The sequence below is a fragment of the Ipomoea triloba genome, chromosome 1 (genome assembly GCF_003576645.1).
Source record: "Ipomoea triloba cultivar NCNSP0323 chromosome 1, ASM357664v1".
Taxonomy (NCBI): Eukaryota; Viridiplantae; Streptophyta; class Magnoliopsida; order Solanales; family Convolvulaceae; genus Ipomoea; species Ipomoea triloba.
In genome coordinates this window covers 32,287,067-32,300,324 of record NC_044916.1, presented here as the reverse complement: position 1 = coordinate 32,300,324, position 13,258 = coordinate 32,287,067, and the positions used below count along the sequence as shown (strand labels likewise).

Below are 13,258 nucleotides of genomic sequence, written 5' to 3'. Positions count from 1 at the left end.
TCAAAAAAAAAAAAAAAAAAAAATCTTGTTTGCTTACACAAATGGAATATAGGATTTGATACCCCTTGGAATATACTAATATGCCCCTTGGAAGTGCATCAATCTTTATGATCACTATACCTAGTACCTAACATCATGATTTGACCACGTACTCAAGATGCGGAACAAAATAATAGTACCAAAATTCAAAAAATGTTGAATATGAAAGATTCCATACGGACTAATATACACAATAAGATAATACAAGAGAAGTCGATTGTGAATTGAAGTATGGGGTGTACGTGCACTTGTCTACATATGACAAAATCCGGCCTCTTTGAAGGTATTTATAGACCATGCATTATAATATAAAAAATACTACTTACACTTCAAAAACTTACTCCTAACATTTATTTTTCACTAAATGTTCAAAATTTATTAGAGGAAAAAAAAGTAATAATTGATAAAAATCATGATCCTTCATGTACTAAGAGCATCCTTAGTAGTGATTTTTTCTTGGTTTTTGTCAGTTCAAAAAATTAAAAATAATTTTTTGTTAGTGTGGAAGAGGATTTTTTTCTTGGTTTTTGACTCTTGCAAAAAATGATTTTTAATGGGTCCTACTGAAGATGAAAATGACAGCAAAGAAATGAGAATGTGCGGATTATGCGCCCAAGCGAGCGCGTACACATGCCTGCTGCAGTTTGTTTGTTTGTTTTTTTAATTCGGTTTCACGGAGATTTTTTTAATTTTTATTTTTTTATCCTCTTTTTTCTCTCTCATTAAAATCGGTGAAGAAGGTTGAATCGATATTGATGCTCTAACGAATCAAAACATATCACATCAAGAAATAAAAAAATGAAAGTATAGAATGAGAGCACACCTAGAATTACTCTGATACTATTGCTCACTATTCACTACCCAAACCATACAACTTAATAATCTTAGCTTGAATATAATTCTCGCACCAGTCTCACTATCAATCATTATTGCATGGACCATAGTCCACACAACTGTGTGGACCAAAAATAAAAAGTACATTATTTTTGTACTAAAGGTACATTATTTTTTACTGAAGCTACATTATTTGATATATACTATCAAATAATGTACCTACAGTACAAAAATAATGTACTTTTTATTTTTAGTCCACACAGCTGTGTGGATCATGGTCCATGCAATAATTGTGATGGCCCGGGTCCGAGCCCATTGTTTGTATGGAAGATGGGGTCTGACTAGTGAGACAGTGATCCAGGGGGAGTAGGCGTGCCTAAGGCCAGGTAGATCCAGTTTGGAATGGGTCACTTGTTTCTGCTGTGGACCTTCTAAAAACACAACATCAAGCTCATGATATGCCTGCAATTGATTCCAACATTAATTCTTACATCCAACCTTTACTTGCCGATAACGACTGCTCCAGCTTCAAGTTCATACCATCCACTTCCAGTGCCAGAGGACCTCCCTGAAGCTTTGAAGGAGCTGAGCACACCAACAAGTTCACCTTCTTCAGTTTCTTCATCGAATCTCAATTTGATGAGACAAAACAAACATGGTCTTCTTTTTGGTATAAGTGTGGTTGTCCGTGAAAGGAGACAACCACCTTAAAAAAAAAAGGGATAAAATTTAGAAATTGAAAAAATAAACAAAAATGTTTTTAAGAAAACAAATTTTTGTTTACTTAAAAAAAAAAAAAAAAAAAGATGTGTGTCAGACACATAAGCATTAACCTACTAAGCAAGTTACATTGAAATATAATTGAACTTTTCTGTCAGTAGGAGTTTATATGGAATTTTTTTTTTTATATACTCCTTAAGGACCATCTTTCATTTTTGAAAAAAAAGCAGCGCACAGCAGGAGTTGAACCTGAGACCTTGAGTACTGTTCACCCGTTTTTTTCCATTCTTCCAAATGGAGAATTCAAGTTGGCTTTCTCCAAATTCGTTAAGAAAGATGGAGAAAGGAGATGGAATTACACTTTGGAAGAATAGATTTAGTAAACAACATCTCCATTTTTCTTTTTCTACTCTAATTATCCATTTTTTTGAAAAATTCTCCATTTTTTAAAAAGTTACTAAACAACCCCCTAGAATTTTGGGGTTTGGCATTTTACACTCCTCATCAATCATCATACACATCAGAGTAGAACTTTGCGGTTTGGCATTTTACACTGCTCATCAATCATCAATTCATCATATACACATCAGAGTCATACTACTTTCTCTCAATCTCTTCAATTGCGAGGGGGCCAGTGAAGAAGATGCAAGACGCAGTGGAGTTGGTTTTCGTTCCATTCCCAGGAATGGGTCACATCCGACCTGCCATTGATATGGCTAAGCTCCTCATACACACACAACGCAATCTCTCCGTTACTCTTCTCGCCACCACCTTTCCTAACGATTCCAAGGTCACTTCTTACCTGGAATCATTCCTCAGCAACAATGACTCCAGAATGAAGGTCAAGCCACTCCCTAACGACGAATCTGCTCTCAAGAATGTGAACACCATGGCCAGCGCTTTCTTCCGCTCCTTCATTGATTCCCACAAGCCTCTCGTCAGAGACTGCGTTCAAGAGATCGTGGGTTCGTCGGGTTCTGTGAGGCTAGCCGGGTTTGTGGTGGATGCTTACTCTTCCGCCATGGCTGATGTGGCTGATGAGTTTGGGGTACCCACCTATGTGCTAAACGCCTCCGGTGCAGCTATGCTGGGTCTTCAGTTGCATCTACAGAGCCTTAGAGATGACCGCGGCGTAGATGTGACGGAGTTGAAAGATTCCGATCCGGATCTGACTGTCTCGGCTTACCTCAACCCTTTTCCGGTTAAGCTGTTGCCGTTTGTTGCGCGAGAGAAGACGGGCTGGTCGACCTTTTTCTTGGATGTTGCCAAACGAATGAGAGAGGCTAAAGGTATCATCGTCAACACCTTCTTTGACCTAGAGTCGCATGCACTTGAATCTCTCTCTGAGGACGAGAAGGTCCCACCTGTGTACCCTGTGGGACCCTTATTGAACCTAAACTCTGAAAACAACCAAGAATCCGAGAAGGAAATCCTGGAATGGCTGGGTCACCACCCAGACTCATCAGTTGTGTTCCTTTGCTTCGGAAGTGCGGGTTCTTTCACAGAGTCTCAAGTGAAGGAGATCGCTTATGCCCTTGAGCGTAGCGGGCACAGGTTCCTGTGGACCTTGAGACGGCCACCGACTCAAGGCTCATTCTTGCCCACGGACTACAACAATCCGACAGAAGTTCTACCGGAAGGATTCCTTGAAAGAACTAAAAGCATAGGAAAAGTTATCGGATGGGCGCCGCAAGTTGCAGTGCTAGCTCACCCGGCTATCGGGGGATTCGTGTCACACTGTGGATGGAATTCGATTCTGGAGAGCGTTTGGTTTGGAGTGCCGATGGCTACATGGCCGATTTACTCGGAGCAGCAGGCGAATGCGTTCCAAGTGGTGAGGGAGATGGGAATAGGAGTGGAGATCAAGATGGATTACATAATCGATATCATGGATACAACAAAGATTCCAGAAATAGTGAGTGCGGATGTGATAGAAACCGGAATCAGGAAGCTTATGGTTATGGACCGCCATTCCAATCCCGCAAGGAAGAAGGCCGAGGAACTGAAAGAACAGAGCAGAGCGGCACTAGCTGAGGGTGGCTCTTCATACAGTTATCTTGGACGTTTCCTTGAGCAAGTTATGACCAACCTAGGCAGCTAGCAGTTGTATCATGTGGTTTTTTTTTAATGGAGTAAGTGATAATAAGAATATGAATTTTCAAGACTTTTAATATAGAAAATACTTTTCTCTTCTGATTTTATTTTTTAATACTCATTTTTTAGTGTGACAATTGAACACTTAATATTTATTTGTTATTGTTAATTGGTCAACCCTAACCCAGTCAAGTTTTTCAAGCAATTTAAGCTAATTTATTTTTTTGTAATTATTTTCTGTTAGAATCAGATTGTGAGTTTTAAAAAAATGATTAAATATTTAAAGGAATAATAGCATTTTACAAAATAAATATAATAATTCTACAAGAAGAAAAATTAACGTGAGACCGTCTCACAAATCGAGTCAAGAGTCAGTCTTTGTTTAGTTTTTATTTACTTGCATTGTTTACAAATTAAAGTTCCACTATCGTGGCAGCTGAACATATCATATCACAGCCAACGCAAAGTTTGGACCACTGAAGTAGTACCAAAATTCAACAATGTTGAATATGAAGGATTCCATGTTGACTAATATAAACAATAAAATAATACAAGAGAATTGAAGTCGATTGTGAAGTATGTGGTGTGCAGTTGTCCACGGACGTCATAATCTTCTTTGGAGGTGTTGTGTAATCCACGGCGCCAACACAACATATTGAAAAACAAGAAAATTATTAAAGAAGATTAGACTAACTAAAGTAAGTATATAACTCATCTGTTACCCTTCTAAATAAATGACGGCATAATTTTGATGATGAATGAAGAAGCTATGGATCTGGTTCTGATTCCAGCCCCTATAATGGGTCACCTTATTTCCGATGTAGAAATGGCAAAGCGCCTCCTACAAACACAACATCAACTCTCCATTACTGTATTGCTCATGAGATTGCCTCTAGATTCCATTCTTAATTCTTACATTGAATCTCTGCTTGCCCATAACGATTGCTCCAGGTTGAACTTCATATCACTGCCGGAGGTCGACCTTCCAAGGAACCCACCAACGGCTTCAATTTCTTCGTGGAATCTCACAAGCCTAACGTCAGAGACTGCGTGAATGAGATGAAGAATGATGTTAAGCGGCTAGGTGGGTTTGTTGTGGATTGGACCTGTATGGTGATGATGGATGTGGCTGACGAGTTTGGGCTCCCCACCTATGTGTACTACACTTCCGGTGCGGCTATGCTCGGCCTTCAATTCCATCTTCAGACCCTCAGAGACGACCATGGTAAAGATGTGACGGAGATTAAGGATTCCGATCCTCATCTCAACATCTCTACTTATTCCAAGCCGTTCCCGGCCGCCATTATTTGCGCTGGACAAAACCGGCGGCTCAGCCTATTTCATGGATATTGCCAGACGAATGCGAAAGGCAAAAGGCATCTTGGTGAACACGTTCTTAGAGCTAGAGCAGCATGCCCTTGAATCTCTCTCCAATAGTCAACGTAAAGGGTAATAAGATCCAAGAATCGTTTGAGGAGGAAATCTTAAAATGGCTTGGTGGCCAGCCGGATTCATCAGTTGTGTTTCTTTGTTTCGGGAGCTGCGGAAGTTTTCCAGAGTCTCAAGTGAAGGAGATTGCTTATGCCCTTGAACGAAGTGGGCACAGGTTCCTCTGGTCCTTGAGGCGCCCACCCTCTGACGGTTCAATATTTCCCACAGACTACAACAATCTTCTGATCTTGTCAGAAGGATTCTTAGAGAGAACTAAAAGCATTGGAAAAGTAATCGGATGGGCACCCCAAGTTGCGGTGCTAGCTCACCCAGCTGTAGGTGGTTTCGTGTCACACTGTGGGTGGAATTCAATTCTCGAAAGTATCTGGTTCGGGGTGCCAATAGCTACATGGCCACTATACGCAGAGCAACAAGCAAATGCGTTCCAATTGGTAGAAGAGATTGGTATAGGAGTAGAGGTTAAGATGGATTACAGATACTATTTCATGGGAGAATTTGAAATACTTCCAGAAAAAGTGAATGCCAAAGAAATAGAAATAGCAATCACAGCCCTTATGGATCACCCAACCATCAATCCTCTAAGGATGAAAGCTAAAGAGCTGAAAGGAAAAGGCGAAGGGCACTAGAGGAAGATGGCTCATTTTTTAATTCTTTTAAATATTTCTTTGAGCATGTCATGAACAATTTAAAGTAAAGTAAGTATAAACATATACTACATTGTAATAAATTTAATAGTACTCAAAAAAAATATATAATATAAGATTTGGCCACTCTTTGTTTTAAGCCAGTGAACATGACATAATTTATGTGTTTGCAAAAACAAGAATAATAGACTTAAGAGTATCATTATATGAAGTCCAAATATTAATTTGAAGAATTATTAGCCTTAAAATAAAAGGCGTCCAAAACATAAAACTCAAGCTCAAAGAAGAATTAGGGATAAAATCTAAATCCTTATGAGAATTAGCATTAATCAAGAAGAAGAAAATGATAGTGTTTATTTGTCCATATTTTCTCCCATTATTTCGACCACTAAATATCCCGCGGAGAAAATAGTAGCACCAAAATTCAACAATGTTGAATCTGAAAGATACCAAATATGTCGACTAATATAAACATAAAATAATACTAAGAGAAGTATGTGGTGTGCAGTTCTCCACGGACCACGGACGTCATAATATTCTTCTTTATAGGTGTGATGCAATTCACGGCGCTAACATAATTGATTGAAAACCAAAAAAATTATCAAAGAAGACTAGTATTTTCACCCGTGCCATGCACAAAATAGATTTAGTATAACTATATTGAGGAAGAAAAAAATTTAATTGTATTTTATACAAAAAAGAAATAAATAGGCGTGTATGTTATTAGAATAATAAATTTGCTCAACATTAAATTTCAAATAAACTAGATTAAATGTTGAAGAATCAACAGTTGTTTGTAATATCGACTCATTGTTGGGGTTAATAGATTAAAGCTTGTTGGATCATACATAATTACATACAACGGCATTTGTATGTTTCAAATGATCCAAATTAACAACTCAATAAGTTGAATGGGTTATATATGTAATGTGTGTGCCTTACCCATATCAAAGTTTCGAGACTTCGACGCTCTAAGGCTCCAAGCACATCAAGCGGCATGTCTCGACAACTCTCAAGGAGACAATTTGTAGACACAGAAAATTTGAACTCGAAAAATGGACTGATGAAATTATTATAGGCCTAATTTTGAGATTGATTATTGGACCAATTTAATTAATCAGGCTATGACAATTAAATTAATTTAATTAGTCCAAAGCTTGGCGGTTCCTGTTGAAATCACGCTACTTGAATCCTGGAAGGCCACGCCACTTGAATCCCGGAAGCTGCGTCAATTGAATCCTGGAGGGTATGCCACTAGAAACTCGGAGGCACTTCAGTAGAACACGTCAGTGAAGAATCAGAGGACTATACAAAGATTTTGTACCTGCACCTTCAATTACACACACTGTAACCCGATTTTGTGAATATATACAATTTCACTTTTTTGTGTTTATAGTTCAATTTATGTTGTTAGTGACCTAAAAAAAATACCTATAGCATTTATACCAAAATCTTAATTTGTTCAATATCTACGGTGCTAAACTTGTATTACGAATAGGAAAGTATAAAAGAATATATTGTATTACGAATTTATTACCATATTTTAATGTTTAATTGTAGTACGAATAGAAATTATATTACCATATTTTACAATATTAAGCACACCTTAAAATAGTATAAGAGTCTTTTGCGCGAAGTTAAAATGGATGATTTTGTTTTTATTAATAATATATATAGATTAGAATCATGGTTGCACTAGGCGCTAGTCGGGCGGTAGACTAGCGCCTAGCGCCTAAGCAGTCTAGGCGGCGCCTAGGCGGTTCTAAGCGGTGACGTATAAAAACAAAAAATTAATTCATGTGTGTGGTGTATGTCATATATATATATATATATATATATATATATATATATATATATATATTAATTCTCTTATTTGCAATAATAAAATTAACAAGATGGACTCGCTCGAGAGCGAGTTAACTCGGTCCAGTCGGCCGAATTAAGCGCTAGGCGGCCGGCCACATAGGCGGATGTCTAGGGAGCAATTCGCCTCGATCCAGGAGCGCCTAGCGCCGGAAATTTTTGCAACAGTGATTAGAATAACTAAAGACAATTACTGTCAATATTGACTAGGTGGTAGGTTCGAGCTTCAGTGGAGGCAATATTGACTCTTGTGCTTCAATAAGTTGAGAAAGTAGTTATGAACATATACTGCATTGTAATAGACTCAGTAGTATTAAAAAAAAAAAACTAAAGACAATTAAGTTCGTCAACTACTACCCAAAGACCTTTGTGGTCTAGTGACATTCGAAAGCTTAGCTGATTGGTTTAGTACGGATATATTTGAAAGAAGAGACAAATTTTCCAACGACAGCGGGACAGCTCCTTGTACACTCTACCCACAAGGTTGTCCTACCTTATATAGTGACATGCATATATATGTGGTCATTAATGCTCTCTACTCACTACTGCGGCATAATTTTGAGTTGTCTCACCTCCAAATGACGATGATGAATGAAGAAGCCATGGATCTGGTTCTGATTCCAGCCCCTTTTATGGGTCACCTTATTTCCGACGTCGAAATGGCAAAGCGCCTCCTACAAACACAACATCAACTCTCCATTACTGTCTTGCTCATGAAATTGCCTCTAGATCCTAATCTTAATTCTTGCGTTGAATCTCTGCTTGCCCATAACGATTGCTCCAGGTTGAAGTTCATATCACTGCCGGAGCACCTCCCTGCAGCAGCAGCAGCTTCCAACGGCTTCACCTCCTTCAATTTCTTCGTCGAATCTCACAAGCCTAACGTCAGAGACTGCGTGAATGAGATGAAGAGTGATGTTAGGCGGCTAGGTGGGTTTGTTGTGGATGGGGTCTGTATGGCCATGATGGATGTGGCTGACGAGTTTGGGCTCCCCACCTATGTGTACCACACTTCCGGTGCTGCTATGCTTGGCCTTCAACTCCATCTCCAGAGCCTCAGAGACGACCACGGTGTGGATGTGACGGAGTTTAAAGATTCCGACCCTCATCTCAACATCTCTACTTATTCCAACCCATTCCCGACCAAGTTATTGCCATTAGTTGCGCTGGACAAAACCGGTGGCTCAGCCTATTTCTTGGATATTGCCAAACGAATGCGAAAGGCAAAAGGCATCTTGGTGAACACCTTCTTGGAGTTAGAGCAGCATGCCCTTGAATCTCTCTCCAAGGACGTGAGTGTCCCACCCGTGTACCCTGTCGGACCAATAGTCAATGTAAAGGGCAATAAGATCCAAGAATCATCCGAGAAGGAAATCCTGAAATGGCTTGATGACCAGCCAGATTCATCAGTTGTGTTTCTTTGTTTCGGGAGCTGCGGAAGTTTTCCAGAGTCTCAAGTGAAGGAGATCGCTTATGCCCTTGAACAAAGTGGGCACAGGTTCCTCTGGTCCTTGAGGCGCCCACCCTCTGACGGTTCAATATTTCTCACAGACTACAACAATCTTCTAATCTTGCCAGAAGGATTCTTAGAGAGAACTAAAAGCATTGGAAAAGTCATCGGATGGGCACCCCAAACTGCTGTGCTAGCTCACCCAGCCGTGGGCGGTTTCGTGTCACACTGCGGATGGAATTCAACTCTCGAAAGTATCTGGTTCGGGGTGCCAATAGCTACATGGCCAATATACACAGAGCAACAAGCAAATGCGTTCCAATTGGTAGAAGAGATTGGTATCGGTGTAGAGGTTAAGATGGATTACAGATACTATTTCATGGGAGAATTTGAAACACTTCCAAAAAAAGTACATGCCAAAGAAATAGAAATAGCAATCACAGTCCTTATGGATCACCCAACTATCAATCCCCTGAGGATGAAAGCTAAAGAGCTGAAAGGAAAAGGCAGAAGGGCACTAGAGGAAGATGGCTCATCTTTTAATTCTTTTAAATGTTTCTTTGAGCATGTCATGAACAATGTTAAGTAGATATATTATAATATAAGATTTGGCCACTTTTTGTTTTAAGCCCGTAAACATGACATAATAAAAGTAGGAATGCATGAAACAGACAATTTAGAGCTAGAAATTCTTCAATTGCATAAGATGTTGAACCAGAAAGTAAACCCAACTATGATGAACAGATTTCTCACATTTACATTTGATTTGGAGTTCATCTATAGCCCCTATAAGCCTATGGAAGAAGGAAGAAAGCTCAGCTCGTATGTGCACGAGAGGCTTCTGCAGCAGCATTTACAGCATAAACGAGTTCATCTTCTTTATGTAAATCAAATAAAACTTGTGGGTGATGACTGATGAGATGGGAAAAAGTGATGTACAAAAGACTCCTCTCATAGAATGGATTGGATTACCAAACAATCTTGCCTCCTTTAGAAAGGTGAAGGGATTTTATGGGAATCGCCAGCTTTAGTAACCCTGAATACAATGAAATGATTTGGCCATGAGTTGAACAGAACTCGAGCAGGAAGAGAGCAAGCAAGCTGTCTCAGAAAGATAACTAACCTGTCTTCTCCTTCGGCATTGTACAACGTACCAGGATCGTGCCATCACATAACAGGGGAGGAGAAAACCAGCCAGTTGAAGAAGCGATATCTGGAACTGATGTTCACCAAAAAGTATTGTGCAGGTTAGAAAATCAAATTGTGAAACAACTAGCCAGAACGTGACTCAGATAGGGCTAGTTTGTTAGTTTCCGAAACCATCATTTTGCACTTACATTGAAGAACGATGATGAATCTCGAAGCATTTGAAAGTCCCTTGCAACCATCAACATTTGGCGTACTGACAGGAGTAGCATCATCTGCCACATATTCAAATGTCATAATACACATCTAAAGACCAATTTTTTTTTCTTTTTTTTCTTTTTTGTATGTAGCAAAATAATACTTTAGTATTCAATTATTTGTTCTTACAATGATAGCAACATAGCGGAAGCATGCCAGGCTGCTACTACTAGCAATGGCATAGTCATCATATTCAGATTGAAGAAGTTGATGCTCAGCAGTAGCAAAGGCTAGAAAACGAGGATCCCTAAGGTCAATGGCCGGACCCCAAGCTTGGCTGAACATGGAGGAAAATGCGGGAAATGTTAGAACACCTGATGGATCCCTCAAAATAGTGTATGGACACATAAAACTTAGTTGTAAAACCTAAACAAGCACAATGGCTCTATGACCAAAGATCAATTTCATAACTCAGCACCTGAAATCTATATCAAGTAAAGCAATAAGATCAATTGCCTATAACCAGAAATGCTAATCTCCTGCCAAAGTCTCCATAAGTTTACTTGCACCCTTACTAAATTCAGCTTAAAACAGAGCTATTTAGCAGTAATATGGGTATACCTACTCATAAGTCATAATCTGATCATCATCAATCAGTAATAGCAGTAATACTGCAACTATTAAAACCCTAAAAAGTAAGCATTTCTTGCACAAAGAAACACTACAAACATAATTCAGAATGAGAAAGATCAGAATGCAGCTACCTGATATCAATTGCCAAAACATCAGGATTGCTTCTTGCTGGTGGGAGAGTGTAGTTTGGTGAGAAAACCTGTTTAAAGAGACAAACTCATATCAATCTTCAAATTTAGCTTAGTAAATAAGCTTGTAATACCAGTAATCAATTGATAAGGTTGTGACCTGACTACAGATTTCACAAGTGATGTCACCCTTTTTGTTGCACCATCTCTGAATGCACTTCCTATGAGCAAACTGCAAGTATAAGCAAACAAATAATGTCAGTTCCATCCACAATGTTCATAAGAACCACAACTGCAGAAAAAAAAAAACACAAAGCAAAATTCAAATTCAAAATAAAAAGTTTGTGGATCAAGCATGGGTACTCCCACTTAATTAATGGCTAAGTAATACTCATTACTTGTGGACAAGAAAAGAGGGGAAGGCTATAAAAGTTTGTTTGACTATGGGCATAAACAAAATTTCATCTTCCAAGAAAGAAAACCAATAACCCCTAAAGTTTGCTGACACTTCCCTCATTAAATATGTGGACAATCAAAATATAAAAAGGTGAAACCGTACAAATAATGCCACACAGTCAAAACCAAACAACTCCACCCACTCCAAAATTCTTATAATAATAAAAGGATGGCAGGCAAAAAAGCTTTCGAAGTGCATCAAAATTTTCAAAACCACATAATCTTGAATTTACAAGAATATAAACAAACTCTACATTTACAAAAAGAAGAAAAAAAGAAAAAAAAAAGGCACCAACTTTCTCCAGTTAAGAACCAAATCAAGCCAATATTAAGAAAAATAAAAGGAAAAAAAAAAACTATTGTGGAAATGGGGTTTCAACACTTTTCAAAAATAAATAAATAAAGTGGAGAAGTTTACGAAGAAAACCCCTGGAGCATACTAAAAAGGAGGAAATAGTCAGTTATTTGAACAAAAAAAAAAAAAAAAGAAAGAAAAAAAGGAAAGACCTTGAGAGTGCCATTACAGGCACAAGGAGCTTCCATGTCTTTCTCATCATCCTCTTCTTGGCAAATTCTACACTCTCTCACTACACCACCCCCCTTTGAGCACCCCTCCCCGCACCCAGCACTGCAAAAGCCTTCACAAGAAGCGTTGACCACCACTTCCTCCGGCTTACCGGCGATCGAGCCAGCATTGCTCAAAAGGCTCTCCATCCCGTTGACCGACGAAGAGTCGCCGCGGAAGCAATAAGCAGCTGAGGACGTTAAGATGATCCTGTCCACGCACACCATGAACTCATCCACCATCTCTCTCTGAGAACAAAAAAGATCACGGATAGAGAGAGAGAGAGAGAGAGAGAGGAAAGAAGACAAATATTGGTGGAAAAAACTGTAGAGAGAGTGGTGCGTTTAAATGGAGACGCCGGAGGCGTTGAAGTGGCGAAATTTACGAAAGAATCCAGTTGTCGAGTGAATGGACCATAATGCCCTTGTCAACGAATATATTTCCGAATTTCAAATATTTTTCTGTTTCTGTTGTGAGTTCTTTGAGGAAGTAGGAAGGTTGCTCACCTGCCCTTCTGCCCTGATGACCTACAACAATTATTACTAAATTACTCATATAATAATTAATACTCCCTAAAAAAATTAATAAATGTAATTTTCACTCCTAATTTTATTAATAGAAGAATAAATTGAATAAAATTTGTGATTCATTTTGTTAATAAATTAATGAAGTTTTTTATTGTCTCATGAAGCATTGAATCATAGCCTAAAAATGTTTTTTTTAACATTATTTTTTTAGTATTTTGGTTAAAACCCTTCCCGATTTGATAATTATATTCAACTTTGACTAATTCAAAATGAATTATTAACTTATTATTGAATACCTCATAAATGAAATTCTCCCAACAACATTCACATGACTCGAATTTACAAAGTTATTAAATAATAATTAGGATCCTTCTACTTTAACCGCATAACCATCATTTAAAAATAAAATTGAGCGTTATAGAAATTTTTGAGTTAATATTAAATAATGAATGGAAATTTGCAGGAAATAATTTTCAATACTTGATTTTGTATGTACGGAATATTTATTT

General features: G+C 38.4%; 3 protein-coding genes and 1 pseudogene across 3 annotated transcripts; 3 read left to right on the top strand and 1 right to left on the bottom strand.

Moving 5' to 3' along the window:
• Nucleotides 1-2,043: 2,043 nt before the first annotated feature.
• LOC116016729 (anthocyanidin 3-O-glucosyltransferase 2-like) lies at nucleotides 2,044-3,786 on the top strand. Its single transcript, XM_031257111.1, has one exon. The coding sequence runs from the start codon at nucleotides 2,237-2,239 to the stop codon at nucleotides 3,692-3,694; it is 1,458 nt and encodes a 485-aa protein (XP_031112971.1). The 5' UTR covers nucleotides 2,044-2,236; the 3' UTR covers nucleotides 3,695-3,786.
• A 637-nt stretch (nucleotides 3,787-4,423) lies between these two features.
• Nucleotides 4,424-5,909, top strand: LOC116019363 (annotated as a pseudogene).
• A 2,245-nt stretch (nucleotides 5,910-8,154) lies between these two features.
• LOC116000542 (anthocyanidin 3-O-glucosyltransferase 2-like) lies at nucleotides 8,155-9,711 on the top strand. Its single transcript, XM_031240624.1, has one exon. The coding sequence runs from the start codon at nucleotides 8,225-8,227 to the stop codon at nucleotides 9,683-9,685; it is 1,461 nt and encodes a 486-aa protein (XP_031096484.1). The 5' UTR covers nucleotides 8,155-8,224; the 3' UTR covers nucleotides 9,686-9,711.
• Nucleotides 9,712-9,771: 60 nt separating this feature from the next.
• On the bottom strand, nucleotides 9,772-12,555 carry LOC116000558. Its single transcript, XM_031240625.1, has 7 exons — nucleotides 12,165-12,555; nucleotides 11,362-11,433; nucleotides 11,205-11,272; nucleotides 10,630-10,777; nucleotides 10,434-10,517; nucleotides 10,220-10,315; nucleotides 9,772-10,132 (listed from the first exon to the last, which is right to left on the bottom strand). The coding sequence occupies exons 1-7, from the start codon at nucleotides 12,462-12,464 to the stop codon at nucleotides 10,124-10,126; spliced, it is 777 nt and encodes a 258-aa protein (XP_031096485.1). The 5' UTR covers nucleotides 12,465-12,555; the 3' UTR covers nucleotides 9,772-10,123.
• Nucleotides 12,556-13,258: the final 703 nt, after the last annotated feature.

Coding starts and splice junctions, on each gene's coding strand:
- LOC116016729 (XM_031257111.1), top strand. CDS start 2,237: ATGCAAGACGCAGTGGAGTTGGTTTTCGTTCCATTCCCAGGAATGGGT.
- LOC116000542 (XM_031240624.1), top strand. CDS start 8,225: ATGACGATGATGAATGAAGAAGCCATGGATCTGGTTCTGATTCCAGCC.
- LOC116000558 (XM_031240625.1), bottom strand. CDS start 12,464: ATGGTGGATGAGTTCATGGTGTGCGTGGACAGGATCATCTTAACGTCC. Junction 11,434..12,164: donor CCTGTAATGGCACTCTCAAG/GTCTTTCCTTTT, acceptor TTATACTTGCAG/TTTGCTCATAGGAAGTGCAT. Junction 10,778..11,204: donor GTTTTGGCAATTGATATCAG/GTAGCTGCATTC, acceptor CTCCATGTTCAG/CCAAGCTTGGGGTCCGGCCA.